The sequence below is a fragment of the Gigantopelta aegis genome, chromosome 6, assembly GCF_016097555.1.
Source record: "Gigantopelta aegis isolate Gae_Host chromosome 6, Gae_host_genome, whole genome shotgun sequence".
Lineage (NCBI taxonomy): Eukaryota > Metazoa > Mollusca > Gastropoda > Neomphalida > Peltospiridae > Gigantopelta > Gigantopelta aegis.
Window position 1 is genome coordinate 33,272,129 of NC_054704.1, and position 27,876 is coordinate 33,300,004.

Below are 27,876 nucleotides of genomic sequence, written 5' to 3' on the forward strand. Positions count from 1 at the left end.
TTTTTACTGTGAATAATACAAATTTATAACAATTATAATCAACAATTTGAAATAAATAATATAATGACGCACAAAATAAATCTGCGCACAACATACATATTGTTCATAACAGTAATTCAAAATACACCAAGACAATTTAATCATCTGATCAAGAATTAAAAAAAACAAAAAAACTTGCAAGCGCTGCAAGTTTCCAAAAAATTTATATTGTAAAATACCACTATGACTCAAATGGAGTATGAAGTCCCAGGTGCCCAAAGAAATTATTCATATAAATGACTTGGCAATTCTGAAATATTTACCAAAATTGTCAAGTTTAAAATCCTGAATATTTTTTATTCAAACCTGTGTTATGTTGAATATGGTTTTGGGATTTTCATGAAACCACTAAACCAATATTAATTAGTTTGCTGAGTGATCTATGACACAGTATAGATTTTAAAATATGGCCATAGAATTCTGTATTATATTAACAATCTACCCAGGTATCAGGTGTACAAGACTGCAGATAACTCCTATTCCGTTTACAGACACTCTTCTTTGTTATGTTTGTAAACACACTTGTCAAAAATTGACTCATTCCATCTTGTGTTATAAATATAGAGCCACTAAGGATAGTGGTAGTGTCCCTTTGATGAATGTAAAGCAACTACTGTGTCCGTAGCTGGTAGTCTCCGTTCTGTGTGATGTATCTCACCCATGGTAAAGCTTGATAGCCACTTTTTTCAATGATTTTCAAGTAGCGGACCTAAATAAGAGAGAACAAAATATATAGGTAATAAATTTCTAAATAAGCTAAAATGGAAAAAACAAATCACTCCCACTGGATAGTTGTAATATTTAGTTAACTGAAAAAGAGGCTACTAAACGATTTCAGATATCGAGGTGATTTTTTCCATTCAGTTAAAAGAATTTAACATAATATTTCAATTATTTCATCATAAATCTAAGCTAGAATCAAGTAATCTGAAGGATTTTCTCACTTTATTCACCAACTTGACTTCATGTGGTATATGATCTTTTTTAAACATTAAAAATAAAATTTGATCAATGTGGTTCAATGTAGTTATTTTTTTACTTATCCTCGTCTCAAGTTATACATATCACCTCGATGTCTGCGAAGGGCTGACACTGGGAATAATTTTGTTTTATTTAATTTTCAGATATATAAATTTGAGTATTACTTTGATTTAAACAAATTTAAACAAAATTTGATTTGACAAATATATGTGTGTTTTTCAATATATATTATTAGCTAATCAGAGGATTTAATAAAAAAGATTGGGCTGTTTCATCCATGCATAAAAAACCCCACCTATTTATTAGACTATTATTTGTAAATAATACATTTATTTATTTAATTATTTCTTTATTATTTTTCACTGTAGACAAAATATGTTTTAAAAAAGGAAGTAAACTTAATGTAACAGAATTAAATATAAACAGCCTTTTGACAGGATGTAGCACTTGTTCATGGGCTATTTCTCATCCCAACCAGTGCCTTACAACTGGTATATTAAAGGCCATGATATGTGCTCTCCTGTCCGTAGGAAAGTTTATATAAAAGATCCCTTGCTGCTAATGAGAAATGTACATGGATTCCTCTGTTGACTACGGTATATGTCAAAATTACCAAGGGTATGATGTTATATATATATAGAAACATGTATGATGTTTTGATCAATACTGATCATTTAGTGTTGGCAAAGAAAATACTCAAATATGATTCCATCCTGTTCTCAGTGTTTGATAGATGTAGAACAAATCAGATAACTTATATCATCTGTGCGATACAAAGTTCAGCCTGCCCATTGCCAATTTTTATACAAAGTGGATGCAACATTTAAAATCATTAAAATCATTTTAAAATATTGTACGAATATTGTTCAGTTTGAAATAAATTGCAACAAGGGATCTTTTATATGCACCATCCCACAGACAGGATAGCACATACCACGGCCTTTGATGTACCAATCGTGGTGCACTGGATGGATTGTTTCAGAGTGAAAATTTCATTATTTCACTCTAAAATGTATTATATAGTCACTGTAGAAGTGTTATCTTCACTGTAAGAAAGCCGGAACTATTTTGCTGCTGGCATTTTTAAAATAAAGGTAAATTGCCAAAAGTTATATAATAAATGGAACATTTCATGTTTTTTGTCAAATATGATTTATATCACATCTCGTGAAGTTAGCAATTATATCACGTGAGATATGATTGCAAACTTCACTCGATGAGATATAAATTATATTTGACAAATAACATAAAATATCCTCTATTTATTGCCATTCAGTGTGTAATGTTATTCTGCATTCATACTTCATGAATAAAACTTCATCAAATGTAATTATCCCATGACAGTGTCTGGCTGTCCAGTGATTACACACCTGTATTCCTGATACCGTAAAATATGGAATTTCAAATTTCACTTGAATAGGTGGCCGTCCTTCCAGATCTTCACTCATCACACTGGGCAAACCGAAGTGAGCTCGCATCAAATATTCTTTTCCACCCTGAAGTGTGTATAAATTATTATAACTGATAAATATTAAATACATTTAGTTCAAAAGATAAGAATAAACATCTGTGTGATAATTTTTTCATATACATACTGATTAATTTACGGCTAATAGATGAACTTTAACAAACAATTTAATAACACTGCATGTAAATTTTTCTTAATTACTAATAAATTTAATAAAATATTAAGCAGCTGTTAATAAATTTATACAATTAAGTGAATTCCACCATATAACATTTTCAAACATTTTGTTCTCATTAACAAATATATAAATATTTTTATGTCACCCAACACCCAAGAAAATGTGAAAATTATTTTATTTCAGCCATCTTTTTTTACTGAGAAAAGAAAAGGTCTCCAAATCAATTTTTGTAACAGTAACTCAACTAATGAATACAAATTAGTCTTATTTACTTTTATAATTTACTTTAATTTTTACCACTTCGAAAAGTAAATTATATCTGCATAACAGGTACACAAAAATGTTTCTGTTATTTAATTTTATTATTCAGATGGTTCAACATAACTGCATTAATAAGTTAACAAAACACGTGTAATAACAAGTTTAATGATATAATTTAGGGAAGCGACATCATAACATGATGATGCTTCCAGAGTCCAAGCTCAGACTGTGCATGTGAAATATGATGTCATTTTCCCATCTCCTAGTTGTCATTGAAACATTTTGAGACGACCCTTGTTATTCATAAAAATAACAATAATAATATAGATAATAAAGAAATTATTACACTTGCATGCATGTCATACTGATTTTACGAAACTCGAGTCAGGATTTATGTATTACAATCACTCACATCGGTAATACAAGAATTTTAACACTTGATTCGTGACATCAGTATGACACACAAGTTCGATGTATTATAATCTCCATAGACTCACTGGAAAAGACTTGATGCTCCATATGACACTGCTGACCTCAGGAGAGTAGCGACAGCTCCCCACGGATGTCTTGAATTTGGGAGAGTCTGCATCAGCAGGGACTGGGATAATAATCTCCACATTGTTCGCTGTTGATCGACGTTTGAACTGACTTTTTGCCTTTAAAAAAAACCCCACAAACTTTAGAGTACAGAAACAGAAGAAGGAACATACTGACAAAAAAGGAAAGAATAAAACAATGCATAGCGACACTCCAGTATATTAATAATCTTAAACTTTTAGGTGTTCGACATAATTATGTTAAACAGTGGGAGAAAAAACAACTGCTGTGTTAAAACAAGAATTACACCTACCAAATACTTTTTCAGGGCACTGTGATAAACACCCATACAGGTGCAGCTATAAACCAAGTTTCACTGACCTTGAAATGTGATCTAAACATGAAATTTTAATGTTAAATTTATTGCAAAAGTTGACACTGCAGCTGCCACTGTCATAAAAGCGAGACGAAAATGGAGAGAAAAAAAACTCTGGCCTTTTTTTAAATTGTAAAGAGTTGTTCCCCGACTGGCTTCATGGTTATCAGCTATAGTGGAATGTAATAATATTAAAATACAAACATTCTAATAATTAAATACACAAACAAATATTAAAATGTGTAAAAAAAAATGGTGTTGTGTTAAAGTAATGGTAGAAAGAATAATGTTGTGTCCTTCAAAACACAATCACTACAGATAGAGATTAGATCGATAAACATTTAGAATGTGACAACATAAACCTATATGAAGCAGTAAAGGTTAAATTTTTTTAAAATGCCATTAAGACAAATATGTTATCACCTTGATCATGTATTCCACCCTGCTGTGAGCATGTCTCTCTATGACGGATTCTACCCAGATCAAAGGTTTCACCTAAAACACAACAATACATTAATTAGCAGCTAATCATCCTTAGTATCAAAATATACTTATATTTATATTAATTAACATCACTGTAAATTTTAAATATTACAAATTTATATATTAAAAAAGTTTAAATGTGGTTCTCCCCTGACAGAGTTGAATCAAAAATATTTTGCCTGATTTTATTGTGATGTAACATTCAGATTTAACCCAGTTCTTAAATTTAAAAAAACCCAACCAAACATTTAAATTAATTTTGAAGTTTTAAAATGCATTGAAATAACCCTTCATGGATGCAACTATAAACCAGGTTTGTCTAGGACTGAATAGTTTGTGACAAATGGACATCTTTCATGCATCAGTTCATATTAGCTGTATACATAATAAAACTAGTATCACAAGTTGCTAATAAAAGTTAAAATACTATTTTGTTACTGACATGAGTATTAAGTCTGTATGACATCAGTTCAAACTCCCCGTCAGGTGGGATAAAGGAAATGGTCCGATCATTCTCAAAACGTGACAAACGGACGCACTGATGAAACTTAACATCCTCTAGTTCCACAGACTTACTTTTTCCTCCTGAAAACAACACAAAATAAATAAAATACAGACAAAATTGATAGTAATGATAAAAAACGTTGCAATATATTTCAGAAAATTAAAGCTGCCATTACTTGTCACAATATAACATCATTTACTAATGCAAAACATAAAAGACATGTATGTAACTACACTTTTAATAAACTCAAGATTATTCTCTATAAAGGAATATCATCGAAAACCTACACACTTCAAATCTCATTGTCATTTTATAACACAATTGAATCTGATGTCAATTTCATCAGTGCAGGTGTCTGGTTTTTGTGACTGACTGTAAAGCCTTTTTAAAAAAATAAAAAGATCCAATTCATCACAATAAATGAAAAAACATCTGGTTGTGGGTAGGAGTGCTTAATTTAGATCTTGAACAATGGTGAACAACCATACCTTCATAATAATGCTTTGTAGTATTTCGAAATATTTTATAAAGTGTATACATGTAGTTGTATGGGCCTGATTTTTAAATATCATTTATCACAATAAGGGTCTATCAACGGTCACTTTACTAATGTCCTAGGGAAAGATGTTTACAAAAATTATGGGGAAGGAAAGAGATTACTTGTCAAGAATTAACATTAAGATTTTTATAACAATGTTGATATATAAGCTCTATGTTTAACTGGCTAGTCCTGGTAAAGTGTTATATGAAGATACATGTCCGACTTCTGTGATGGCATCTCAATCATCATTTTTAATTTTTCAAATATCACATGAGAAATTCCACACTTGCATACTTATAACGTAGAAAATCCTAATACAGCATGCAAGATTAGGATATGTACAGTGTATTGTATGCGACTGGATAAAGACTGAACTAAATATCACAGCAAACAGACAAAGTCAGTAATTTCAAAGAGAACTTTATCATTGGAGAGTATTTTATTGGGTATAATACTAATGCACTAAACATACAGCAAACAGACACTTACGACCAGTGCTTTCAAAGAGAACTTTATCATTGAGTCCAAGCCGGAGTTCTGGCATTCCTGACAGGAAAACCCGCATTTTGACAGATCCCACTATTTCACTGCGCAAGACATTTCCATTGGCACTAACCTGAAATATTACCATGTAAACAATTAAGCAATAAGTAGAAACAGAAACACCTTTTCTAAGAATTGATCAGATTATTTACCAAAAGCAATTAAAACTGTTGTGTTATGGTTGACTCCATTTGTAAAAAAACAAAAAGTTATAGTCATTAATAATGAGTTATAGTCTGCTAGGTCATCCATATACTGTTTATGGTTATTCATTATATCGTCTTTTTCAAGGCTAAGACTTACAATGTAATCAACAATAACTGTAGAAATTAACTACATATAGAATTTGTTTTTAAAATGTTTAGATTCAGGGAATGGCTTTTTGTGGTGCTTAATTTTCAGATTATAAAAAAATAATTAATTAATGTGAGGTTTTTTTTTTAATAACAGTAAAGAGTGATCTCCCTTATGATAATAGGTAACAGTTGTTGTTACCTAATAGAAAATCTTGTTTGGTTAAGCCAGAGCTTAAACACTGAAAGAAAATGTATTTAATAATACACCAGCTTATTTTTATGCAAGGTCATTTGTCATTTTGTAATTTACTAGTTTGTACTTGGTCAACCATTATGTCCTCATATACATACCAGTTTGTATTCCTAGTATGAACATTTACAGTATGATGTACAACATGAATTACTGACTACAATAATGTTATCCAAACCTGGTCATTAAAGGAAGAATCTGTGAAAATAATACAGGTCCCTTTTGTTGCAAAAAGATAAAAACATTAAAGTTGTGTGCAGCCTGTAATTTCTGTACCTTAGTAATAAATAATGTCATAATACAACAAGAAATCTTACCATTAAATTAACTGACTCAATTACATCCAGGAATACTTCATTCTTGCGATACTTTACGCCATCTGATCTCCATGACACTGCATTAGTGACGGCCATTGGAGGGCGAGGTGCAATTTCCAGTTTGTGTCCTTCTTGAGTGATATATCTAACATAATATAAAGTAAATACGTCAGATCATCGATCATACAAATGAGAGAAATTGTATATTATAGACGCTATTGGGGATTATTTGATTGGGTTCATATGTTGTTTGTTTATAATTACTGCTGTGCTTTGATCCAATTAAGGTTCAAGAACGCTGTCTTGGGCACACACGTCAGCTATCTGGGTTGTCTGTCCAGGACAGTGGGTTAGTTATTAGTGAGAGAGAAGTTGGTGTAGTGGCCATACACCTACACACAGAGTTGTTGAACTTGCTCTGGGTGGGAGCCAGTACTGGGTTGCGAACACAGTACCTTCCAGCTGTAACTCCTGACAGATCTTTCACTACACCACCTAAGCTAATAGAGCAAATGGTAGTGTGCTGAGCTTTTATGTAGTGTTCCTGGTTCCAATACACTCAGTGGTGGTTGATTTATCTGTTACATTTGGAGATGATGTAGGGACTGGGTGTGCTCTTTCACAAATATTGTAGTATGAACCATTTTGTCTTTAGCCCATGCTAGTCATAACTTCACTAGAAGGTAGAGTATGTAGTATTATTATCCATATGGTTCAACATAACCGAATTAATAATAATCATATGAAGCACACATATAATAACTGTAATGACGTAATTTTGGGAAGCGACGTCAGAACATGACGTTGCTTCTCCAGTCTGTGCATTTGAAATATGACGTCATTTCGTTGTCTCCTTCTAGTTGTGGCTGAAACATTTTGAGTTGGGTCTTGTTATTCATAAAGAAAACAACAATAATAATATTGATAATAAAGAAATTATTAACTCGCGTGTGAGTCGTACCGATTTTATGAAACTCGTGTCAGGATTCATGTATTACCCTTGCTCAGACGCTCAGGCAATACAACAATCCTGACACTCATTTCGTAAAATCAGTACGACACACCAGCTTATATAATAATCTCTATATAATAACACATCACACTCCAGGTGAGTGATATGCCATCAATTTTTTTCCCACTCCTTTGCCCAACAAAAATGTCTTCATACAGTCAATGCTTTTAAAATTCTATATTAGATATTGTGGTGTTAAGTTGCATATAAATATGTTTTTTGTTTATCAAATAACCAAATAAAAATTAAATATCTATATTTACTCTTGTAGAATTTTATGGTCTGTAGTTTGGGGATAACCAAAGTCCATCACTTCATCAAGCAGTTCATAGATCACTACGAAATTGTCTCGTATGCTTTCTTCTTCCAACTCTTTAAAATATTCCACAAAAATCTGAAAAGAAGACATAATATATTTATCTCATCAGTCCTTTAAATAATATTTAAATATCTTGACAACGTGACATTTTTGTCAGATATGATTCCCTACTACTAAAACTTAAACTTAAATTGTTCAGTCCTGAAAAACTACCGGTATGCCTTAATTAAATGTCTTTAGGGTTTTTTTTCTTTATTGCTGTGCATGAGTAAAATCACTAGTCACGGACATCGGGCTACTGCATTCTAATTTCTAAAAGCCTCGACATCTCTATGCGAATACATACCTGAACGAGTTTGTGGAGAAAAGAAAAAATGAGAGCAACGTTGGAATTTTTCTTTGATGTTGCTACCAAGTAGAGGTTGTTGTACTTGATGAAGATGTAGGCAATGGTGTCATGCTGGATGATGGGGGACACGTTGCCTTCCTCTTCCCGATCCATCACCAGGGTCATGAACTTGTCTATAACAGACATGTCGATGTCACCACGATAGTTACGACTGATGAGAACCTGGAAATAAATTAAACACAACACATTGTTACAGGAAAATAAACGAATGCAGATCTCACCATTTAAGAGGAGCTATCACTCTTGTTCTCAGTCACTCCCCTGAGATTAGTTCAAGAAGAGAATTTTAGCTCCTCTTAGCATGTGAATTTATATGGTATCAATAACGTTAGGGGAGCAATTAATCACACCCCAGGGCTCAAAACTTATCAGAAAAGTATGGTAGCCCAAAACTAAATATCTGGGCCATTAAATTTTTATTTTCAGAGGCTCAAGCTTGCTTATTCATATTCCTATTTTATATCAGGTTTGTTTTAAATACTGCAGATCCTGAAATTAATGCAATCATAATATTAATGAGAAAAAGGTGAAATTGTGTTATTTGCATTTATTAATGCAGTCCTGACAATATCTTGACAACGTGACATTTCTGTCAGATATGATTCCCTACTACTAAAACTTAAACTTAAATTGTTCAGTCCTGAAAAACTACCGGTATGCCTTAATTAAATGTCTTTAGGTTTTTTTTCTTTATTGCTGTGCATGAGTAAAATCACTAGTCACGGACATCGGGCTACTGCATTCTAATTTCTAGAAGCCTCGAAATCTCTATGCGAATACATACCTGAACAAGTTTGTGGTGACGCATGTATTTATATGCTTTGTCCAGCTATATTGCAGCAAGCTATGCGTCACATGCTATTAAAACAAACAAAACTGGAGAACAATTTATCGTAGGCAAGACAGACTAATTGTCTAATAACCCAGCAAAAGCTGACACAATCCATCACATGTGAATGGGTTTTAGCACACTAATCTTGACGTAGACCCTTTCTTTAGGGTTTTTTTTGTGTTCAAGTTCCTCCAACTTTATCAGCATATCAAAGTAAGATACAGTTGTACATATATGCTAATGTTTTGTCAGATATAGGTGACATGTAAATGATTGCTGCAGAAAAATTTTTTGAGTTGAACTCACCAAAAACACTAAAGACTAAACAGGTTACTTGATGTTTATACGGACATGTTAGTAAGTTGATCTCATTGAAGATGCTTGTAACTCGGATTTAACCAAAAAGTACACACATCTGTTATTAGGAATATTTTAAAGGGAGGCCACTCGCATTAATTTCATGTCGCATTTTAGTCTGCTCGTCTTCACTCGCATTAATTTAGGGATGCGTTAATTTCAGGTTCTACAGTAATTGAAAATATTTAATTATAAATGTTTTAACTAATCATAAGTAAGCATATGCAATACGCTTGAATAAAGTAATGGTCTAGTACATCTGAGGAAATTGAAGCCCCACTATTCAGGCCCTTGGATGTCAGAATGACTAAATATATTCAGGCATCGAAAGAAGTCAAGAGCGGTCGTTCAGGTTACCGGGACATTACCACATGTAAGAAAAGTCAATAACAGTGTTTCGTTCTCGACAAGAATTTCAACATGTATACTACAATAATCATCTGGCACACATGTAAAGGCATTAAAAGTAGTAGTAACAGGAATTCAATTCTAACTTCCATATAGTTGTGGTAACCTATAGGTTACCAGGCTATATTTTGTGGTAACCTGTAAATGGGTTACCAGACACAATGCTTATTTTGATGCCTGTATATTTTTCTTGGTCCAAGAAGTTTCCAACAAATTAAGTAAAAACTGGTCCAGTATTTTGAAGAATTTGAACATATTACAGTTTAAAAGCACTTCACTATTATAAGTGGTACCTTTCACAGTCTTCGCCAGGAAAGGCGAGCGAGCAATCGCGCTCGCCTCCACACTCGCCTGGAAAGTTTTAGGCGATCTACGAATCGATCGCCTTGCAATAAACTTTTAATTATTTTTTTTTAACTTCTAGCTCCTTTTCTCTATGATTTTGACACAACAAAACTATCTCACAAATCAGACACAAAAAACTATCTCACAATTAAATATGCGTAGTAACTATCGCGAACTGTTGTGTTTATTTGCATAGTAACAATCTCGAACTGATGTTTTTCTTTGAAACTCTTTGTTTGCACCGTTATCACGGAAACTCATTCGGAACTCCTCGACAGAAACTACGAACATCACAACTAGGAACATCTTGGCTGATACCAGAGAAATCGTGACGGGCCGAGATATTCCGAATGAGACATTACAACGGTCCGATATCGACCGAAGTGTTCCGAATTAGTGGGTGTGTGTGTGTTTTTTCAATGGCGGGAAAAGGTAATTCTGTGGAATTAAAAATATTTAAAGCATAGCCGATGACTGACCATTTTGGTTACAAAATCACAGAGAAAAGTGGTAGAAGTTACGTCAATTTTGTTTGGTGCAAATTATGTGCAAAATACAGCGTCACAAACTACATCAACGGCACGAGTATGGTGACAAAGTGTAATACCTCCCGGCATTATTTAGTAAATAGTACATATACATTTATTGAGGAGAGTGATTGCTCGCCTAGCACCATTTCAGGAGAGTGATCTTCAGCTCGCCTTGATTTTGCTCATGGCGAAGACTGTTTCACCATTTCCCAAGTAAGACACAGTACTTTGAAACAAATTGATAATATCAGATACTGCAATATATTTTACTCATGACTTCTCAACATAATGTTCAGCATGCTATATATAGCTTCTAATGATTCATTCCAAACCTAATTAATACCAAAGTTAATAAAAACAATTAAAAATATGTTGTCCAATTACTATAGTCACAAAATTCATAAATAGTTACAAAATATCCATTATAAAAAATTAATAATTAAAAGAAAATTCAATATACAACTATTGTAAACTTCATGCCATCTCCAGGGACAAACTGGGGACCCAATATAATGATAGTAACAGATTAGACGTACATGTATATGAAGACTTATTTCAGTTATAAGTATAACATTTCTGAAAGTATAGAAGATTTTTTAAACATAATTTTTATTTCATCTGTTAGACCTACAGAGTAGTTCAAGCCCTGAATGTGATTACATATTTCATTGAATACAACATATAATTTTTTTTTACATTACCTTGCCCTTGACATCAAGGAGATAGATGGCGGAAGCCGACATATTGGGGCTAATCTGTCACCTATTAAAGAAAGGAAAATAGACATTTTAACTTAAGAAACAAGGCATCATAAATGCTGCACATCAGCTCTAAGTTTCATGATCATATTCCTGTGTATATAAAGTTTCATGAAAGTCTGATGAAAAATGAAAGTAAAGTTTGTTTTATTTAATGACACCACTAAAGTACATTGATTTATTAAGCATATGCTACTGGATGTAAAAAAATATATTTAATTTTGGCATATCGTCATAGAGAGGAAACGTGCTACTACTAGTGGCATTTTGAAAAAGCAGAGGATGCGGGAAAATAATGAGGGCACAGAAAAATAAAGGGGGGGGGGGGGTGACAGAACTTGAAAGAAAGGCAGAAAACATGAAAGTGGGGCGGCAAAATGGAGCAGTGAGAACATTGATTATTAATGACCCAGGTCCCTGACCTGTGATACAGCAAGGCAAAAATATAGTAGGAAAGGAAAGGAAATGTTTTATTTAACGACTCACTAACCACATTTTATTTACGATTATATGATGTTGGAAATATGGTTAAGGACCACACAGATATTGAGAGAGGAAACTCCCTGTCGCCACTTCATGGGATACTCTTTTCGATTAGCAGCAAGAGATCTTTTATATGCACCATCCCACAGACAGGATAACACATACCATGGCCTTTGATATACCAGTTGTGGTGCACTGGCTGGAGCAAGAAACAGCCCAATGCAGGGATAGCTCTGGGTGAGCAAAAAAATTTGCCAAATTGTTTATTAACTTGAAAAATTGCAGAAATAAACACTTTTCTAAAAAATGTCAGTTATTAGATAAAATTTGTTCGGCAAATTAAAATAAAAGTCGTCAATTGCTTTTAAAATTTGCAATTGGCTAATTTAACTTCAAAAAATTGCAGAAATTAAAATAAAATTTGCAGTTGACAAATTTGGCGAGTGCCAGAGCTAGCCCTGCAATGGGCCAACTGACGGGACCGATCCCAGACTACCGCACATCAAGCAAACACTTTACCGCTGGGCTACGTCCCGCCCTAAATATAGTAAGATGCAGAAAATAAAGGAGGGTGGCAGAACGTGAAAGGAGGATGGCAAAACATGAAAGTGGGGCGGCAAAATGGAGCAGCGAGAACACTGATTGTTAATGACCTTGACCTTTGATACAGCAAGGCAAAATGTAAACGAGTTCAAGATATCCTATATATATGGATTTTCATTGTTTTGGTTACATTAGTGTCTCAAATGATTGTGACAATATTAATTTCACAATATATTTTGGTGGTAAAATTTCCTCCTGCACCTCCCTAACAATATTTGTTAGAATTGGTGTAAATTTAGGGTTAGGGTTAGTTATATACAATATCTTTTTAAACATTTTGTTCTATAAAAGCAACATAATGTTTAAATTTCGTAATCCAGTATCACTACGTTTTGCCTTTGAAAAATTAGACATTTTTCTATTCTGTGTAAAATTTCCTCCACAAGGGTGCTTTTGTTAGAAATATTGCACAGAAGTCACAATGAGGCATTATGGGACTAAAGGTTTGTTTTATTCCGTAGACGCTCGGTTCATTCCGTCAAAATACACCCTGTGAGATTTATAAGTATTAAAGGGACATTCCTGACTTTGTAGCAATGCTATAAAGTTTCCGGCTAATAAGACCTTTTTTAATTGTTAGAATGACAATTTACTTACATTTCCTTGTCCAGAATATCTATATCTGTATATCCAATGTGTTTTTGGTCCCCCAAATGTTCGTAGTAGCTCAATATGCATTTTTGCCAAATATTTTTTCGTACGTATCAATTTATTTTTCCCTTCAACCTATTTTAATGAATTAGCATATCTGCTGTTATACTGATAGATCAACTTCTTCAATGGAGTTCTCTCCCCTTATTCAGCAGGTGTTCCGTCCTGTATTATGTATAAGTCGAACGTTTCAATGAAACGACTTCTCTCCCCTCCTTCAAATAAAGTATATTTTTAGACGGCGGATTCCTTTCGACTTGTCATGCATTTGAAGCGCATCACATGACCTTTTTGTGACGTAGAGCACATGTAAATACCATGCTGCCTGGTCATTTCGTACCCTAGTCATTTCGTACCATTGCAAAAAGTCATTTCGTACCTTAGTTATTTCGTACTATTGTGAGAAGTCTTTCCATACCATAGTCATTTTATACCAGTATATAAAAAACGAATCGACCATAGCATAAAAGCAGTGTTTTTTTTGTTTTGTTTTTTAATTTACTTTGACAGTTTGAAAATCAGAACACATTATTGTGCAGCATATCGTTATTGATTTACCATAACACCTGTCAACTGTTATTTCCATTTTTCCTGACAAGAGCCGTATTTGGTATGTACTACTAACGGCCAACTTCGATGTTTTCTGAAATTGGCTCCAACTGACCAAAGTGTGCTTTTTTTACATTCATAATTAATAAATATGCTAATAATAATAATAAATAAATAACAATTTTTTTTCATTACCAGCTGAAATGGTCGAATATTACTTATTATTACTTATTATCTTATTTGTTTTAAGAAATAAATAACAACCACTGAAAAAAAACTACCCTATCGATTACCAAATCAAAATATGTTTATTACTTATACACAATGACAATATGTTTTTTGTTTCTGGTGACGAAACGCCCTTAAATTAACAACAAATTTGTTTCAGTGTATGGTACGAAATGACTTGATCTTTTTTTAGGGACAAAATTAAATATTTAATGATTTATAAAGTCAGTTGCAGGTGGTGTTTGCATCTTATATACCTAATTAGATTGGGTATGATACGACTTTCAATTTTGCAATGGTACGAAAGGACCAAATTAGGTACGAAATGACTATGGTACAAAAGAACCAAGCTACGAAATGACTATGGTACGAAAGGACCAAGGTACGAAGTGACTAGCAACCGGCCGAAACGACCAAATACCCATAAAATTGCACCGTCACAGTATTATGAGTATAATGCTTGGGTTGGGGCGAGTTGACTAATGGACAAAGTTCCGATCTTTCCAACATCTATAGATCTCTATAGCTATAAGTACAAGTGACCCTAACCCTAAATGCTAGAACGATCAGAAGGCTTGCCAAGCCGAAGGCAATAGAAAAGAGACAAGATCAGAAAGTTGTTGAAGTTGAAAAAAAAGAAGAAGAAAAAAGAACATTATGAAATCTTGGAATTGTTATCGGCATCATTTCTACTTGTTTCTTTTAAAATGCGTCCATTCGTATCGCTTAGTTTAACGAAAAAAAAAATTGTAATACTACTGACTTGTATAGGAAACAAATGGAAAGTCGTTGGTAATCAATGCAAAACGTCAACATTAAAAAATAAATAACATTAAAAACGTGCTTTCCATACAGTCCGTCCACGGACGATTGGTCCACTCGATGACTGCATTTTTTTCATACATATTAATAGTTATTTCTTTGACATTGTAATCGTTTCTTAACATTATTTTGTGGTATACTATAACCAAAAAAGTAAAATAGAGTTAGAATTCAACATTAATATCCATTTTTTATTAACTGTTTGTATTCATTATCATGCCCCGGACGATTCGTCCACTGACGATTCGTCCACTCGCTCGTACATTATCTCGCATGTCACGATGTGGTAAATAGGTAATGCAAGCCTCCGCGTCGGAAGACTTTATTACCCCCCCCCCAATGTCATGTTCTCCTTCAATGGCCCTTGTCACATGTTATCCCCATATGCCTAATAACCTCGAAATAAAATAAAAACTCGTTGTCTTCAATTCCAATATAATTAAATGTACATTAAAAAACAATTCAACAAAACAACAAATGTCATTCAAACAAAGCGTGTTGTTTTAGATGCGACTTGATTCAACTTTCCGGATCTCGTTTCACGGACTGCGATTTTGTGTTTCTGTTGACTGGTGATCGCAATGAGTCAGTTTTGTCGGAATCGAACGAAAGGATCGGCGATCTCCGTAACCCCCCCCCCCCCCCCCAAGAAAACCCTGCGCACTTACTGAAATGTGCATCTGCTAGATCGGGGAACTTTCTTGGATTGAATCATTGCTAAAACTAGGTTGTAGAATCGAACTTTTTGTTGAACTTTGGAGTAATCATCTATCAACAATAGGAGAAGTTGGGTCATAACCTCTACCCACCCCCCTATGAAAATCTCAACGGATTTACACGATTTGGAAAAACGACCCTTAGACTCGTTAGAGACCCAGAAAAATCGGAAAATCCGGCGTATGCCGGAAAACTTTCACCCATGGAAATGTACTGGGGAAATAAAAACCCAGTGGACGAATCGTCCGGAACTGATTTTTTGTAGTGGACGAATCGTCTCGAGTTCCTCAGTGGACGAATAATCGTGTCATGGGGAATCCCGAAAGTATTGTTCTATGTAAGTATTTCAATTTCGCACTTTTCATTGATTTTTTTACACAAATGTATTACAGGTGAATTTACTAATCCATATTACTGTCTATTTTATTAAGATGCAGTCTCATTTGTTGATCCACTGCGTGGCCAACTGGTTACAGTGCTCGGCTACAGTCCCGATGGTCTGGAGTTCGAATCCATATCCTAGCACTAAGTCATTTGTAGTGTTTAATGCAATGTCCACTTGATATCGCTAATTCAATACCCCAAAGGTTGGGTGCGGGCGGAAACCTTTCTGACTATTTTACGAACATACTGAATACTGGACATCTGGTCATAAATGTGGATAAGAAAGCCCAATTTATTTTTAAAATATCAAAATTATGAAAATACTATATAAATTATTTACATGTTTTTTACAAACATTTGTTTGGGGTGCGGACAGAAATTTTACTGTTGACTGCGTGAACCACGCATGAGAAAACACACCTCACACAATTTCAAGCATAATCATAATGAAATTGGGGGCATTGGCGATAAATTCACAAACAAGGCCTACTGGAATAACATTCAACATCTAATAAGAATAATAAGTAAACCAACTGCTAAAAATAATAGCCAAAACTCACCACCAAAATCTCCGTGACCAAAATTATATAAATAATTACTTGATGAAGAAGAGATCAGTTCCACATCACGACAAACCGGAACAGGATATTAACTGGCATTTTGGACATAATCTATTCCGAAACTGGACGATTCATCCCCAATACATTTTGTCCACAGATGATTAGTTTGTTTTGGGATGGGCGGTTCTTTCTTATTTATTTATTTATTTTTTTTATTTATTTATTTATTTATCGATCTATCTGTCTGTCTGTCGGTCGGTCGGTCGGTTGGTTGGTTGGTTGGTTTTTGTTGTTGTTTTCTTAGTTGGTTTTTTTGTTTCTTTTTTTCATTATTTTACTGCATAAACTAAATAAATGAGAAAGGGTGCTTCTTTGAAATAAAACACTTAAAAAATAAAAATATATATTATTTGGTTACATCCGCTGACGAGTGGACGAAATATACTGTGGACGAATCGTCTCTGGACGAAATCTACGGTGGACGAATCGTCAAGAGACCGTCAGTTCGTCACATCCGTTCTAGACTTCCGTCAACAAGTACTCGCGGGAATAACAAACTGTAGACTTAGGCTGTTACTAGCTGCAAGTGAGTCCACGTGATGAGTTTAAAATGTATCAAATTTTTGTTATATTATGGTATTTTGACTGCATGATGATGTTGACCAATCAAAGTGCAGGAGCGGCATGTTACATACAGCTCACTAGAGTACTCGTTTGAGGTGCGCTGAGTGACAGCGAGTCGCAAAATCAATCGTCCTCTGTGTTGTTTCCTGTTCCAAGTCAAGAGCTCCATAACAAAGGCTGTGGTATGTACTGCGCTGTTTATAGGAACGTGCTTTATAAAACCGTCTAATAGCATCTAAAATTCGCGTGGAATAGCAGAAAATGTTAGGAATCAGCTCTCATACTTTTATATTTTTGGAAACACTTATCTAAATTTTGCCCCATCCTATTTCTCCATAAATTCAAAATTGTCCCCTAAAATTAAATACTTTCTGTCTGACACCTAGACAATGGCCATGGGATAAACATGTCTGAACCTCTTTTTGATAGGCACATTAATAAAGTAACAGCAGGACCGTAGCTAGGATTTTTTATTTGCGGGAAAAGGGGCAATTGAGTAATTAATAGTCTAAAACGGTTAAGAAGATAATTTTCTTTAAGTTTCTATAATTCTGCTTGTAATACTTTGGCAATCGTCAACTACCAAATGATAGCCAGCTACTATTTCTAAAATACAAATATTTTCCTAAATCTGATGCTACAGAGCTTTAGTTTGATTATTCTCTAGTCCATTCATGGCATGATTCATTAAACTTATGTGTTGTTAACCAGTACCAAACATTGGTTTACTTTTTCCACACAAAAGACAACGATCAGAAATCTTCAAATGTACATAATGTTGCGCACAATCAACACGACTACCGAAACAGGTTAACATACGATGATATATGGTTAAAAATATCTTGGTACATACCAAAGTGATACATCCCACTAGAACTCCAAGTGTGACATAACACTTTGACGTCACACAATGATGTCATCGATTGGCGCACTACAACCTTACAGGAATGTCAACCAAATGAGCTGAGTGATATAAATTAAGTTCGATATATGGGTAATAAATATGGTAACTTGCTACCATTTTGTATCATGCTTTTTTATTTTTTATTTTATTAAACATTTTTTTTATCCTTCTGCCCCCTTTCGTTTTACTCCTTTGAATTCCATCTCATTTCTTCCCAATCTGGCAGCTCCTCCTATCTTTCAACTTCTTTCACTGTCCACCTCCACATCCCAGTCCTTGTCTCTCCAACAGCGACATATATGCTTGTCTCTTGTAGCTATCTGTGCCACACACCTGTCATTTCCCATCAGTTTTAGCTGTGGGTTTAGTCTGACCACTTCAAAACAAATTATGGGAGAAATTGGAAATTGTTTTCATATTAAGATAATGAGAATGATAGGCAGAAGTTGATATATGAGAAACATGAATGAAAGTGTGAGTCAGCTTTAACGGGATTTGAACCACTGTCGTCAGCTTGATTGTCCAGCATCTTATCCACTAGACCACATAACTCACTATTTTATATCATGTTTATGTCCCTCGTGAAATAATTTTCATTGTCAATCGCTAAAGCTCATGACAATTAAAAATGATTTCACTTGGGATATAAACATGATACGAAATGGAAGCTCATTTAATATCCTATATAAATCCGAACCACATTGTTAACAGTTTCGATAAATACTTTGTCCAAACACAGATCGTGAAAAGAGAGGTTTGATATTTAAAATGGGATCATGAAAAATGTCTGGTTTGAGGGAATTCCAGTTTACAGAGATTTTGATATGTTTCTTTGATATACATACCAGTAACACCAAGATAGATCATACACATTCTTTTCTAGTGACTCCATTCAGATAATTCTAATTGCAGGGGTGGGGTGGAAAATGATTTTATATTTTCAGGACATTTTGGAGGGCCAATAAAATAACTATGGGCATGTCTTTATCCTTATTTTATAATGGCCTTGGTGTACATTGAAATACTGTAGGTTCCCTTTTATGATCTTTCACCCCTGCTAGAAACATCCTTGTTAAGGCCTTTAATGTGGCACATGTGTATTCTGGCATGGGAAAGTCTAAATGTATATATTACAGGGGACAGTATTTCAAAATCTTATTAACTGGAAGTCAATGTTCAGTTACATGAATATAGTTCTCGTAACTGATGAGTTAGGCCTACCTAATCGTAAAACACTTGAACTATGATTCTGTGCTACATTGGTGGTTCAAATGTATTTAAAAGCATAAACTGATTTTCACTTTCATTACTGATATATGTTACTTTTAATTTTAGAATGTAATTGTTCACCACATAACCGATTGGCAGTTCTCGTGATTTTAAAGTTGCATAATCGACACACGAACAGAACAACGGTTCTCGTAAAATATTGTGCCCTGTATTATTTAAATATGTACTCCAAATACCAATATACAAAGAGCTGCCCATGGTCAGGACCATATTACATGTATGATATTTTTAGAGTGACCTTAAGTGAGACATAAAATAACTACTAATTGAACAATTTTCTGGGTGTTGTTAAAGAATTCTTGAAAACATTAATTTAATTTCCACTTATTTTTGCGCATATATCCCATTACGGTTCAAGCATGCTGTACTGGGCACACACCTCATGCAGCTGTCTGGGTTGTCTGCCCAGGACAGTGGGTTAGTGGTTAGTGAGAGAGAAGGGTGGTCTTAAATCTACCCAATGAGTGGTTAAAACTCGCTCTGGGCGAACCCTGTACCTACCAGCCTTATGTCCGATGGCTTAACCACAACACCACTAAGGCTGGTGAATTCAACCATATGTTTCCTTTCCTTTACCTAGTGGTGATATTAAAAGTACTCTGTAATTTTAGATGATGCAGAGATGCATTGTTAGCGCAGTCATCCAGAACGGTTCTTGTAAGAAATCAGCCATGTGTGACTGTTCTATTATGTGGGCAAATGGTCAGCATCTGAACTGGTTATGCAGACACTTTCAGTAATCATGTGGTGTCAGTTTCATAAATGATGTACCAGTATGTTTACATGTAGGTCACAAGTTTGCATATTCTGCTACATACAATAAGCTGTATGTTAAAAGAAAAAAACAGTTTTATTGTGAAAAGGTATCAATCCTAATCTCGTGGATATATTGTTTTGTTTATTTTGTTTGTAACCACATTTTTATTTGTATTAACTATTAAAAGGTAGTTAGATAGATTGTTTGTATTAAAATTTTGCAGAGGTGTTTATCACATTGTTTATTTATTTTATGTTTTGGATAATGACTGTTATTTGCATTAACTATTAAAGTGTATCATGTGTATTCTAAATAGATGTTTGTATTAATACATTGTAGAGGTGTTTATTATTGTTTATTTATCTTTGTATGTTTTGAATAATGATTGTACTTTTTTTTGTATTAACTCTTGAAGTATATATATCACATGTATTTTAAATATATTGGTTGTATTAATACACTGTACTGGAGTTTATAATTTTTTCTGTTTTTGTTTTGGATAATGATTGTTATTGTATCATCTTGCTATTATTACAGAAGCAATTGATCTTCAAGATAATGAACTCACACGAAAATAGGAAGTGCAGTGGTGTAGATGAAATTTCCTGTGGTCAGTGGAACAGTAAGAAGAGGAAAATGGATACCGCTGAAGATGTGTCGCAAACTCTCAGTTATTCCAACTCTGGAAGCAGTAAGTTTGTATGATTACCGATATCTGTCATGTTCGGTTGACATATAATTAATTGCTCTTGGCTTAGTTAAATATACATTCTTGTTAAATACATGCAAACTTTAATGATACTCTGGAAGCAGTAAGTTTGTATGATTACCTATATATCTGTCATGTTCGGTTGACATATAATTAATTGCTCTTGGCTTAGTTAAATGCACATTCTTGTTAAAAATACATGCAAACTTTAATGATACATTTCTATGTTAATGAGAATATTTATGTATAAAAGCCAGGCATGGATCTACTTAGGTTTTGGTACTGAGGGTGCATGTCCACTCCAATTAGTACGGAAGCAGGCCTCGGGGGTAAAATAGCAAGAATATTCATGCACTGCTCACACAAATCTAATTTTGTTCACATGTTAAGTTTAGAACATCATTTATATGGACATAACAGTTTAAGCAAAAACAGAATGTGTTATCTAAATTATCAGAGGTCTGCTGAAGTGCCCCCAAAATACTGTGTTTATTTTATTGGGTTGGGTGGGTCTAAAAATTTTGTCAGATGGGACTTTCTGGAAACGATTGTCACATATAATCATGTTCAGGGGTGGAGAAATGGAAAATATTTAACTAGCTCGCCGGACCAGAACCAACTAAACTTTATTAGTCCGTCAGTCTATAGAACAATATATTATTAACAATATCATAAAATACAGTGTCTTCACTTCAGATTATACAGAGAGATGATATTGACAAAACACTGTTAAGAACAGTTGGTGATTGATCAACATCACATGGCAAATCAAATCAAAAAGACAGGTAGGCTGTCAGGCTGGTAGTTGCATTTTTTAACTCGTCCGTCAGAATTTTTACTTGCATTTGGCGAGTGGGTGTTGAACACTTCAGAATCTTGTAGATGTTTATTTTTTAAGTTACAATATAAATACACCACCTCTGTAGTAAAATCCACAATGACACCAGAAAGCTATACTTGGGGTAGAGTTATCAGTGATTTATCCGTGAAAGTTAATTCAATTTAACACCTTTGATCGTAAACAAATTGAGAAGTTAGTAGTATTTCATAGTAGAATGCATATAATTACGTCTGTCTCTAAATTTGGAAATTCTTCTTTCTTTTCTTCTTTTTTGTTTTACCCTTTTCCTTTCTCTCCTTTGAATTCCATCTCATTTCTTCCCCAATCTGGCAGCTCCTCCTATCTTTTAACTACTTTGCTGTCCACCTCCATAGCCTAGTTCTTGTCTCCATCTTGCCATTTGTCATTGGCTTCTGAGAATGTTCAGTAGGTACAATGTGTGGAAAACTCAAAACACAGTCGGAGGAAACTGCCAGATAGGGTTAAGACACACTGAAATTGTGGGAGAAATTGGAAAGTTTTTTATAATATATTAATGATAGGCAGAGGGTAATAGATGAGAAAAATCAATGAAATTGTGGGCCAGCTTTGATGGGATTTGAACCATTGTTGTCAGCTGTATTGTCCAGAAAACATTTTGACATTCAGTTGGGAATCTTTCACTTCAAATGTTGGAACACAAAAACAAAATGACAACCATATGTTCATTTTGGGGAATGATACCAAATATGAAAGTAGCATAATGGGTAATTAAGATGTTCAGATGAAGATAATAAATTATGGTAGTTATCCTTTCTTTCACATTTCACTTCTTTATTTTTTAAATTCAGTTTATCTCAAAATATTTAGTACAAAATACCTGATTACATTTTGATACTTATTTATGTATCCTCTTTTCATTGTATCTGTGTCCATACATGTAAACTGATTTATTTTAATTGTCATTTATTAATTGAATCTGTGTTGAAATTAATCAGAGCTCTCTTTTTCTCCATAAAGATCATTCATGTCGACCTAACTTCTTACCTATCAGAAGAACCAATTGTATCTACCACACTGAGGACTGGGAACCATCTGGCACAGCCTTGTTTAAACCTCTTTTAGAAGATATTCTAATCAACACATTGAAACATGATCAGATCAGCTGTATGGAGGGCAGCTATTTCATTGCTGACAACCATGGAAACTATCAACAGAAGGTGACAGGTAATGTGAAACAGTCAGTCACTGAAATCCTTTAAAACTGGACTCTTTGTAAACCAGAATTCTCTCAAAACCAGACACTCTGTAAACCAGAATTCCTTCAAGACTGGACTCTTTGTATACCAGAATTCACTCAAAATCAGACACTTTGTTGACCAGAATTCCCTCAAGACTGGACTCTTTGTAAACCAGAATTCACTCAAAATCAGACACTCTGTAAACCAGAATTCCTTCAAGACTGGACTCTTTGTAAACCAGAATTCTTCTCAAAATCAGACACTCTGTTGACCAGAATTCCCTCAAGACTGGACTTTTTGTAAACCAGAATTCCCTCAAAATCAGACACTTTGTAAACCAGAATTCCCTCAAAACCAGACACTCTGTAAACCAGAATTCCTTCAAGACTGGACTCTTTGTAAACCAGAATTCACTCAAAATCAGACACTCTGTAAACCAGAATTTACTCAAAAATCAGACACTCTGTAAACCAAAATTCCTTCAAGACTGGACTCTTTGTAGACCAGAATTCTCTCAAAATCAGACACTCTGTAAACCAAAATTCCTTCAAGACTGGACTCTTTGTAGACCAGAATTCTCTCAAAATCAGACACTCTGTAAACCAGAATTCCTTCAAGACTGGACTCTTTGTAAACCAGAATTCTTCTCAAAATCAGACACTCTGTTGACCAGAATTTCCTCAAGACTGGACTTTTTGTAAACCAGAATTCCCTCAAAATCAGACACTTTGTAAACCAGAATTCCCTCAAAACCAGACACTCTGTAAACCAGAATTCCTTCAAGACTGGACTCTTTGTAAACCAGAATTCACTCAAAATCAGACACTCTGTAAACCAGAATTTACTCAAAAATCAGACACTCTGTAAACCAAAATTCCTTCAAGACTGGACTCTTTGTAGACCAGAATTCTCTCAAAATCAGACACTCTGTAAACCAGAATTCCTTCAAGACTGGACTCTTTGTAAACCAGAATTCACTCAAAATCAGACACTCTGTAAACCAGAATTCTTTCAAGACTGGACTCTTTGTAAACCATAATTCACTCAAAATCAGATACTCTGTAAACCAGAATTCCTTCAAGACTGGACTCTTTGTAAACCAGAATTCACTCAAAATCAGACACTCTGTAAACCAGAATTCCTTCAAGACTGGACTCTTTGTAAACCAGAATTCACTCAAAATCAGACACTCTTTAAACCAGAATTTACTCAAAAATCAGACACTCTGTAAACCAGAATTCCTTCAAAACTGGACTCTTTGTAAACCAGAATTCACTCAAAATCAGACACTCTGTTGACCAGAATTCCCTCAAGACTGGACTCTTTGTAAACCAGAATTCTCTCAAAATCAGACACTCTGTAAACCAGAATTCACTAAAAATCAGACACTCTGTAAACCAGAATTCCTTCAAGACTGGACTCTTTGTAAACCAGAATTCACTCAAAATCAGACACTCTGTTGACCAGAATTCCCTCAAGACTGGACTCTTTGTAAACCAGAATTCACTCAAAATCAGACACTCTGTTGACCAGAATTCCCTCAAGACTGGACTCTTTGTAAACCAGAATTCACTCAAAATCAGACACTCTGTAAACCAGAATTCTCTCAAAACCAGACACTCTGTAAACCAGAATTCCCTCAGAATCAGACACTTTGTAAACCAGAATTCCCTCAAAATCAGACACTCTGTAAACCAGAATTCTTTCAAGACTGGACTCTTTGTAAACCAGAATTCACTCAAAATCAGACACTCTGTTGACCAGAATTCCCTCAAGACTGGACTCTTTGTAAACCAGAATTCACTCAAAATCAGACACTCTGTAAACCAGAATTCCTTCAAGACTGGACTCTTTGTAAACCAGAATTCCTTCAAGACCAGACATCTTTCACATTCCTATTTTAAATAGAACCTCTAAACCGGATTCCCTGTAAAACCCGACTTTTTACTTGGTCCCATAAGTGTCTGGGTTAGAGGGGTTACACTGTATATTAAATACATTCAAATTTGCTTTAAATTGAATCTTACATGTATATGATGATTACTTGTTTTTATTACTTTCATTTACTGATATCGACCCATCCAAAAGGGACACAATTTTGTGGTCAGTTGGATGACCTTCATAAAATATTTTTTAAAGTTCAAACCAACTCAAAATATTTTTTAAAGTTCAAACCAACTCAAAATATTTATAAATAAACATTAAATGCAGTAAAATGTTGGTGAAAAGGTCTTTGTAGTGAAACCCAACCTAATGACAACTATGGTTCCAAAAAAAAAAACCCACTATAAAGACCAATATTTCCTATTTATTTATGACAATACTTTGACAAAACAGTTAAATACCTTCAATATCAATTAAATTTATGAGTGGAGAGAACCTTTGAGGATAAAATACAAAATCAAAATGTACCAAGCATATTAATATAATATAATTAATATAATATTAGGACCAGTGTTCGGAGTTTATTGTATATCATTTACTATAATTGTCGTAGGTTAGAGTTAAAGTTTGTTTTGTTTAACGACACCACTAGAGCACATTGATTTATTAATCATCGGCTATTGGATGTAAAACATTTGGTTATTTTGACATATAGCCTTAGAGAGGAAACCTACATTTTTCCATCAGTAGCAAGGGATCTTTTAAATGCACCATCCCATAGACCACAGCCTTTGATATACCAATCATGGTGCACTGGCTGGATGAGAAATAGCCCAATGGGCTAATCGATGGAAATTGATCCTAGACTGACTGCACATCAGATGAGCGCTTTACCAATGGACTACATCTCAACCCTTTTGTCATAGGTTAGATGCTCAGCAAGAGTGTAGCACCTCTAGTTTTTCAGAATACTTTTGGGGTGGGAGGATGTGTGGGTTGGATCTGGTGTTACAGACCCACTTTTAGGGTGGGAGGGAATGAGAACGTCTTTTATTTTGGTGCTGACATTGTGTTGTTTTTTCTTTCACTTCTACAGGTCATACTGTCCACTTGTGGAGATACGATAAACAGGGGAAAAAATTATACATTTCCAGATCATTTCTCTTCACGAATTTACAGGTAATTATGCATAGATATTTTTGTTTTGTTTTTCAGTTACCTTGACAAAATATGTTAATCATTTGACTGGCTAATCTTAGAACCCCCCCCAAAAAACCAAAAAAACCAAAACAAAAACAAAAATGCAAAGAAAAAACAATCATATTTTAAATATACTAGCAACATGATATTAAAGGCATATTTTCATGGATTATAAATTAAAATTATTACCCAAAACAATTTAATTTAACCACAATGGCAAATCATTTTGACCCTGTAGTTATTTGTAAGCTGCATATCACATGTCTCAATATATAATATTGCACATGTCTGCTCCAAATCACTTATTGTTTCTGATTTATGGACTGTCACCAAAATTCAATTATTTTGACATAATATCATTAAATGTAGATGGTTTTATAAGGTACTTTTAGAGACAAATCAAATGTATATTATAATATAATTATATTTTCAGGTAATATTAAAAATATTACCTGAAAATATAATGCAGTTATTTTGCATATAAAAGTTCCTTTGCTACTACCCTGTAATGAGAAAATCAAATGTATATTATCATATAATTATATTTTCAGGTAATTATAAACATATTATAATTATATTTTATTAGAACATTAAATAGGTACGTCAGTGGTCTGTGACAATATGCTTTTAACTTTAAATATTGTTATATGCAGAAAAGTGAACATCTGATTGCTAACTCTTATTATTTTTCAGGAGTATCTTGTTGTGCAGCAGTTTTTGCAGAGACTGTGAAGTTAGAAATATTTGCAGCGAATTGAGGATTTAAAAAATATATTTTTTTATGTTTTATGTCATACATGTGATATATTTTTATGAGATCATACTGAAGCACAATTTGTTACTGTTGGTTAGAATACAGTGGAGATGTGATGAATTTTGAATGGAAATTAGTTTGTCAAGCAGGGATGAAATATCTCTGGATTTTTCTAGACTTCCTGATTCTGAGTAAGAAGTGATGATTTGTTTTTTAAAATGTGCTGAAAAAGATAATTTAGAAAAGGTAGAAGGTCATGAAATGCAGGATATGTTTTTTCAGTACCTCGGATAAACAGTGTGACAGAAGTCACAGTGGGTGTCTGGAAGTTGGTGCTGTGTTGCAGGATTAATCCATATAAGAAATATAATTCCATCTGCTGAATGTTAGGGAGTGAGTGACATTTGTGCAGTTTAAGTTATATTTGTTCTTAGCCTTGTATATGTGAGATTCAAGTGTTAGTATAGGCCACACACCTAAGAATATTCATTCCAACCAGTGCTCTGGTGTAACAAAGGCTGTGGTATGTACTATCCTGTCTAAGATGCTGCATATAAAAGATCCCTTGTTGCTAATTGGAAAGAATAGACCATTGTGTGGTGGCAGTGGGTTTCCTCTCTGTGTGTGATCCTCAACTGTATGTCCTATGCAATATAACTGTTATTAAAATGTGATGAGTGTATTGTTAAATAAAACATTCCTTTCTTCCTTTCCACACCTGAGAACAATCCACTGAGCTGAGCACTCGCTGTTAGTAGGAGCCAGTATAGAGTATGAAGTCGGCATCTATCAGTCTTCCGTCCAATACAGTGGTTGAAATACAGCTATCCCCACCGGTTTTTGGCAGTCAGCATCACCATGGGCTGGGAGATTGTTTTGCCAGTCAACATCACCATGGGCTGGGAGATTGTTTTGGCAGTCAGGATCACCATGGGTTGGGAGATTGTTTTG

The 27,876-nt window shown here is 34.1% G+C and overlaps 2 protein-coding genes across 4 annotated transcripts; one reads left to right on the top strand and one right to left on the bottom strand.

The window, feature by feature from the left end:
- Nucleotides 1-20,141, bottom strand: LOC121375218 (AP-1 complex subunit mu-1). 2 transcript variants are annotated; one of them, XM_041502531.1, is made up of 11 exons: nt 20,062-20,141; nt 11,689-11,749; nt 8,453-8,677; nt 8,051-8,181; nt 6,776-6,920; nt 5,859-5,985; nt 4,766-4,908; nt 4,264-4,335; nt 3,425-3,583; nt 2,391-2,516; nt 1-748 (listed from the first exon to the last, which is right to left on the bottom strand). In XM_041502531.1, exons 2-11 carry the CDS (start codon nt 11,728-11,730, stop codon nt 650-652), a joined length of 1,269 nt encoding a protein of 422 aa, XP_041358465.1. In that variant the 5' UTR covers nt 11,731-11,749; nt 20,062-20,141; the 3' UTR covers nt 1-649. The 2 variants fall into 2 exon arrangements, with proteins under 2 accessions (XP_041358465.1, XP_041358463.1); XM_041502529.1 differs by lacking the exon at nt 20,062-20,141 and adding an exon at nt 16,743-16,840.
- Nucleotides 17,054-26,995, top strand: LOC121375219. 2 transcript variants are annotated; one of them, XM_041502532.1, is made up of 5 exons: nt 17,054-17,548; nt 20,855-21,008; nt 22,867-23,073; nt 26,068-26,150; nt 26,865-26,995. In XM_041502532.1, exons 2-5 carry the CDS (start codon nt 20,876-20,878, stop codon nt 26,901-26,903), a joined length of 462 nt encoding a protein of 153 aa, XP_041358466.1. In that variant the 5' UTR covers nt 17,054-17,548; nt 20,855-20,875; the 3' UTR covers nt 26,904-26,995. The 2 variants fall into 2 exon arrangements, with proteins under 2 accessions (XP_041358466.1, XP_041358467.1); XM_041502533.1 differs by lacking the exon at nt 17,054-17,548 and adding an exon at nt 21,723-21,811 and having other exon boundaries at nt 20,873-21,008.
- The last annotated feature ends 881 nt before the right edge of the window (nt 26,996-27,876 follow it).

What these genes read in the sequence shown, in the direction of transcription:
- LOC121375219 (XM_041502532.1), top strand. Translation starts at nt 20,876, where the DNA reads ATGAACTCACACGAAAATAGGAAGTGCAGTGGTGTAGATGAAATTTCC. An exon ending in TTATTCCAACTCTGGAAGCA is followed by an intron (nt 21,009 to 22,866) that starts GTAAGTTTGTAT and finishes TTCTCCATAAAG; the next exon opens with ATCATTCATGTCGACCTAAC. An exon ending in CTATCAACAGAAGGTGACAG is followed by an intron (nt 23,074 to 26,067) that starts GTAATGTGAAAC and finishes TCACTTCTACAG; the next exon opens with GTCATACTGTCCACTTGTGG.
- LOC121375218 (XM_041502531.1), bottom strand. Translation starts at nt 11,730, where the DNA reads ATGTCGGCTTCCGCCATCTATCTCCTTGATGTCAAGGGCAAG. An exon ending in TTCTCCACAAACTCGTTCAG is followed by an intron (nt 8,182 to 8,452) that starts GTATGTATTCGC and finishes TCTTCTTTTCAG; the next exon opens with ATTTTTGTGGAATATTTTAA. An exon ending in CATACAGACTTAATACTCAT is followed by an intron (nt 4,336 to 4,765) that starts GTCAGTAACAAA and finishes GTTGTGTTTTAG; the next exon opens with GTGAAACCTTTGATCTGGGT.